The sequence below is a fragment of the Myotis lucifugus genome, unplaced genomic scaffold, assembly GCF_000147115.1.
Source record: "Myotis lucifugus unplaced genomic scaffold, Myoluc2.0 scaffold_76, whole genome shotgun sequence".
Taxonomy (NCBI): Eukaryota; Metazoa; Chordata; class Mammalia; order Chiroptera; family Vespertilionidae; genus Myotis; species Myotis lucifugus.
Window position 1 is genome coordinate 1,740,625 of NW_005871124.1, and position 6,412 is coordinate 1,747,036.

Below are 6,412 nucleotides of genomic sequence, written 5' to 3' on the forward strand. Positions count from 1 at the left end.
TTTCCCAAATGAGCTCCTCTCCTAGAAAGAGGACACCCCTCTTTGCAAACGATTGTAACGTGGGCTTTTTCCACCAGGCTGTCTCACGGGGTCGGTTTTCCAGAGCCCTTTCCACCCGAGAGTGGACAGCACAAATCCTGACTTTCATTTTCATGTCCCTCCTTTACAACTGGCCAGCCAAACCGTAACACAGGCACGCTTCAATTTTTTTTCACCTCTTTTTGATCTATCTAATTCTATCAGAAAGGTCGGTGGAGGGTAGGGGGGAGAGTGTAATCATTAATAAAAGCTAAAATCCTCTCCAGTGACTTGGTATTTAAAAAAAAATAAACTAAGGAGCATAAGAAGTGCCAAAAATATAGTCAAACAGCCTATGCTGTAGCCATAATATCTCCATCACAAAATTTCTTTGAAACCTTAATTTATCTTGCTCCTTTGGCTTATGGAAACATAATAGTGTTTAGTTGTATCTTAAGCCTCAAACTGCAACTGAATCAAAATTCAACTCTAAAACAGCAACAATAGTAGACAAATGTCAAGCGTCTAAAGATATCTAATTGCATCATTGTAGCAAATGGTAAGCTAGCAGCCAACTTTTAAAGCCAGTCTATTCCTTAGCTTCTTCTATTAAGTTTTACATCTTCTCAGGAGCTTGAACTGGTCAGTGACTTTAAAAAGGTTTCTAAAGCCCTAACTGGCTTGGCTCAGTGGATAGAGCGTCGGCCTGCGGACTGAAGGGTCCCAGGTTCGATTCCGGTCAAGGGAATGTACCTTGGTTGCGGGCACATCCCCAGTGGGGAGTGTGCAGGAGGCAGCTGATGGATGTTTCTCTCTCATCGATGTTTCTAACTCTCTATCCCTCTCCCTTCCTCTCTGTAAAAAATCAATAAAATATATTTTTTAAAAAAGGTTTCTAAAACCTAAGGTCCAGAGCTGGTCTCACACCAAGAATTGTCAGGGAAGAAGAAATCACAAAGAAATGATGTGAAAAAAATCACCCCCGACTCTCTGGGCCTAGGTTTCCGATCTGCGGCACTACCATCCAGGCCAATGCCCACTTTCACTCTCTCACACACATACATACACACACATACTCACAGATATAGCAACACAGACACAGATTTAAGGTTTTTTTCATACTCACCTTTCCACATCAGATTTCCTTGGCAGTCTAAGGAGAAAAAAAGAAATTGACTAAATATATGCACACCTTCATTAAAATGATAATAGTCTTTACTCTGACTCTATTAAACACCTTAGGATTCAGAAAAACTAGATAAACAGGCTTGTGTGGCTACCAACTCTTTTATAAGTTTCCAGTAATAGGGCTATAAGGGAAAAACTAACAAAGGAGCATTTTTCTCCATTCAGAATGCTTCAAAAGGTATTGCATGAACCTCAGACATTTATGAAGCCCAAGCCTTCCATTAGCACACTATAGCAGAGAGAGTCAGAGAAAACATGATTTTAAGGTTAAAATGGTCACAGATGCAGAGTCCTCCTTGGTTGCCAGTCTCCCCGTATCCAGTGGAACAGTCGCTTCCCAGCACTGATCCTCCCTGTTTTGTTATGGTGGGCAAAGCTGGAGGCTGAGCACACAAAAGAGGCAGTGTCCGCAAGGGTTTCACAGTAATTATGCTGCTGCACGTGAGTAGATGTAAATTATTTATATTACTTTTAAACAGCTCCAGTAAGGTTCTGATTCTTTGTCATTTCTTTTTTTTTTTTTTTGCTAGTTCTCCAGTACTGACAGCCAGCAACCAATGTCACCATCTCCCCTGACCCGTTTAGCACTCTCACACCCACAGATGCTGTTAGGAAGGTCCTGATCTCCCTCCTGAATCGCCATGCTCTGTAAACCTTTATCCCAGGGCCCAAGATGCAATGGCCTGAACTCTAAAGCCTCCCCTGACATTTCATCGTTCTTGAAGAATACACACCAAGACCCTTAGATCCTCTTCTCCCACCCACATGCCACAGGTACAGAAAACTAAGACCACGAGGGAAAACTATTCAAATAAGCTCTGGCTTATAGTTACCTACAATTCCTATGGTAGACAGTGGGATGGAAGCTGAAGATAGCATCCAAGTAATAAAGGAAACTAGGTAGGTGCTGCAAGAACAAGCAGACCAGAGGATGAAGCAGAAAGGCTTTACTGGAAGACCGGAAGTAAAAGCAGCTGTTGAGTTCCTCTACATGTGGAAGCTCTTGAGAACAGTCCCCTTGTCCTCAAGGGAAGGAGAGAATAAGACCATGGTGCAAGAAAGACAGAAAAAAGTAGAGCCTTTGGGGAGAAAGCACAGGAATCATTGCTCCAGCTCTCCCACCTGCCCCTAAAAGGACCATCCCATGTCACAGGTGGTGTTATTTCAGTGACAAAGGACAGGCTTTGCTGCCTACATCACCCCCCCCCCCCAATTCCTCCTAATCTATTTTAAATTCCTTTACAGATAACAAATCCACCATGAGGCAAAAGCCTTTTGTAAAATGCTAATTTTTGGAAATGGTAAGTCAGAAACTTATACCTAAATGTGGAGTAACAAGACTGAAATTCTAGCATTTTCTAATTTTAATTTAAAGAGGTTTAAAAAAGAGTAGACGCTAAGTCTCTAAAAAGTCAAGGCAGAGTATAAACTCTAAGATGGGAGCATGTGTATTGGGGGGTGGGGGTGTGTGGCAAAAGGAGGAAGTGGACAAGCAAAGAAAAAAACAGAAATCTGGGGCCAAAACCAAACCACCTTAAATGCTAAGGCTGTTTTTTCATTCGCTAGTTCACAGACAAGCATCAAATGTGGCAGAAATAAGACTCTTATAAGAACACTGGTCTTACATTATTAATACATTAATCCTGATAGTTCCTACCTGGAACAAGGAAAAATACATGATTTAGGAACTTCCAAGGTAAGTCCCTAAACTAATTTTGGTAACCACAAATCAAGAGAGAAAAAAGTTATCTATCAAAAGCAACAATGAATCTTCCCATAAAATTCTCCATGATCTGCAATGACCATTCTAAAAATTCATTCACTAATGTGTTAAATCAATGAATAAGCAGGTAATCCCCTACTATGTGTCGGCATTGTTCTAGGCCAGCGGTTCTCAACCTTCCTAATGCCTCGACCCTTTAATACAGTTCCTCATGTTGTGGTGACCCCCAATTTCATTGTTACACATTGAACATAATTAAAGCATAGTGATTAATCATAAAAAATAATATGCAATGATATATGTGTTTTCCGATGGTCTTAGGCGACCCTTGTGAAAGGGTCGTTCGACCCCCAAAGGGGTCTCGACCCACAGGTTGAGAACCACTGGGCCCTGGGGAAAGTAGCAATCAAATCAAAATCCATCCTCACTGAGCTTCCAGGGTGGGGAGGAAACAAAACAAAGCAGTGAGTAGAGAAGGAAAGAGTGAAGAGGCATAGCTTCCCGTGACAGTCAGAGAAAGTCTGAACAAAGACCTAAAGGAAATGAGAAAGCAAACCCCACAGATTTCTGGGAGAGGGGAGTGTGCCTCGCACTATCACAAAACATCAAGAGGTAGAGTACCTGAAACAGAATAAGCAGGGAGGAGCGCAGCGGCAAGTGAAGTTAGAGAGGTAAGGGAGGGAGGGCACAGATCAATGTAGGGGATTGCCTGATTATTCATTGATTTCACACATTAATGAATGAATGTGAGGAACATCTGGCTGGAGGGCGGATAAGGCCCACGAAATGATTTGGTCTGGCCCTGCCAAGGCATTAGTTAATTAAATATTAGTTAATTAAATATTTGACCAAATATAGCAGGCTAATTTTTAAGTTGGTAATTCTGTATGGCCCGTGAATGATGCTATAAATATCCAAATGGCCCTTGGCAGAAAAAAGGTTCCCCACCCCTGATATAGGGCCTTAAAGCTAAGGTGACCACATTCCTGGTTTGCCCAAGATAGTTTCAGTTTATGCCTGTTGCTTTGACATTACTACTAACAGCACCATCTTTCATGCTCAAAAGCGTCCTGATTTCAACCATAAATTTTATGGTCACCCTATAAATAGGTGACTATAAAAACGTTTACTCTAAGTGAGATGGGGAACCACTGGAGGGTTGTGAGCAGGTTTCAAAGGATCATCCTGGCTATTTTTTGGAGGAAAAAACTGAAGAGGGAAAGGGCAGCAGTAGAGATACCAGTTAGCAGACTACTGAGGAAACATGGGCGAAGGAGTAACCCTTGATGGGAATATTGAAAAGTGGTCAGATTCTGAAGTCAAAGATGACAGGCTTGCTGTTGAACTGTGCTGTGGAGCTAGAAAAGAGAGGAGCCAGGAATTATTCCAGTATTTTTGGCCAAAGCAACAATAGGAAGAATCGCGATACTATTTAGTGAGATAGGAAAGGTTTGGAGAGATTGAGTGGAAGCAGGAGTTTGGTTCTGGACTTGGTACACTTAAATGCCTGTTAAGTATTTACACGTAGGCATCTGGATATAGAGTCTGGAGATCTATGCTAGAGATATAAGTGTGGGAATCATAATCATATAAAGTGTATGGGACTAAAACAAACGATATACTTATTCTACAGCCATAAACAGATGTTCCTCTCTTCATAACTAAGTCCTAAAATAGCAAGAACACCACAATAATTCAAAGAATTTCTACAAATCCCTATGGGAAAACAAATTACACAACCACTCAGAGCAGCAGTTTTTAACACTTCTCCATAGCTATACATAGGACACGTAACCTTCACATATACTAGTATGAAATTTTCTCATGGATACGCTTGGATTTTTATGAAATCCAACAATAAGTGGTGCAAAGAAGTATATTACTACAATAATCCCTATTCGTGACATCTTCTTAAGTTTCTCATTAGAAAGGGGTAGACTTTTTTCTGTCCCATTCAATAAAGTAGAGTAAGTTAGAATTGAGTGAGAATGATGTTTTACAGGAATAAGAGGAACCTTTTCAAATTCTTTTAGTCATATGCAAATATTTTAAGTCTCTAGTAACAAATTACTATGACACTTTAGAGCCTAATATCTATATACTAATTATTTCCATTGAAAACACTGATCTGCCTAGCAACAGATAAAAGATAAAAACGAATATAGATTAAAAACTCATGATTCTTCACTTTTTCTGAACCTGGAATAAAACACGCAAAATAGTAAAGTATATACACCGCCAAATTTTATAGCGCCTTTTCCCCGCACACTGAAAATCATTACAGTGTTTTCTGACCCTACTCTGAAGGGCTTACACCCTCATCATGTCCCAAGGCAATTCCTGGGTAACTTGGTGATTTATAAATTCCCTTCACACACCAAGAAACTGTAACAGCAGACCAGTTCCCAAAAACCTTTTCCTTACACCAAACGCGTTAAGGTTTCCAATGTTCTAGAAAAAAAAAAAAAAAACCTTTGGGATCCAAATGATGGCATTATTTTATACACAATCCATCTCCCGAGTTCCAGCTCAGTCAGAAGCAATTACAACCCACATCTAAAATGGACCGTCAAGATGCTGTAAAACACATCTCCCACCTTTGAGATTTTTTTTTTTTAAAAAGCTCGCTGATGTATTCCTCAACCCTGATGTTGGGCTCTGGGCTAAAAAAGCTGCCAGCCAAGAAATCAATACAGTTCTGTTGGCAACCTGAGCAAAAAAATCCCAAAGGTGAGGTTTTCCCTGCCAGCCTAGCAACATGCATAATTAACAAGTCTCGGGCGCCGCTGCTCCAGAAAGACCCCAAATGCGAGGCTTCTGTCCTCCGCCTCCGCCAAGCCCAGGAGTTCCGACATCTAGAGTCGGCGGCCCCGCAGAGGAGAGAACAGCAGCCTCTAGGGGAGACAGCGGTGCTCGCCCGTCCGCCGCTTGGGCGGGAAGGGGACCGGCGGAGCCGGCATGGGTTTCGCGGCACTTACAGGTCCGTCAGCACCATGAGCTCCGAGTAGGCCCGGTGCAGCAGGAACTCGATGAGGGTGCTCAGCCGGTAGCCGGGGCTCGCCGCGGCCGCCGCCGCCGCCGCCACGGCGGCTCCAGGGGGAGGAGGCGCCGGCGCTGACGCGGGGCCGCTGCTGCCTCCGCCACCGCCTCCGGGCGGGACCAGCTGGTGGTTCTCCAGCTGCCAGGGGAGATGTCGGCCGGGGGACGGGCTCGGGGCGGGGAACGGGAGCTCCCGGAGGCTCCGGGAAGGCGCCATGTTCTGCGCGGGCAGTGTCAAAATCAACTCCAGAGCGCGCCGAAAGGTGGCCTAGACCGGTGGGAAAGCCCGCCCTCGGTAGGGTTGACCCGGCAACCAAGGATTACTCATTATCTATTATAAGGTATAGTTTCGACTGCGCCCTATTTGGGCAGGCCTTAATGTGGTATTAGTTTGGCGTTTCGTGTGGGGCTGTACAGATATGAGTACTCGAGTGTGAGAGACAA

General features: G+C 43.4%; 1 protein-coding gene across 1 annotated transcript in view; it reads right to left on the reverse strand.

Annotated features, from left to right (window-relative positions):
* The window catches only part of MED14 (mediator complex subunit 14), a 62,301-nt gene extending 56,127 nt beyond the window's left edge, over positions 1–6,174 (reverse strand). The window contains exons 1-2 of the mRNA XM_006090581.2: positions 5,908–6,174; positions 1,145–1,171 (exon numbers count right to left, since the gene is read on the reverse strand). Coding sequence (XP_006090643.2) covers positions 1,145–1,171; positions 5,908–5,924 — 44 coding nt within the window. The 5' untranslated portion in view covers positions 5,925–6,174. The remainder of the gene's footprint in view (positions 1–1,144; positions 1,172–5,907) is intronic.
* Positions 6,175–6,412: the final 238 nt, after the last annotated feature.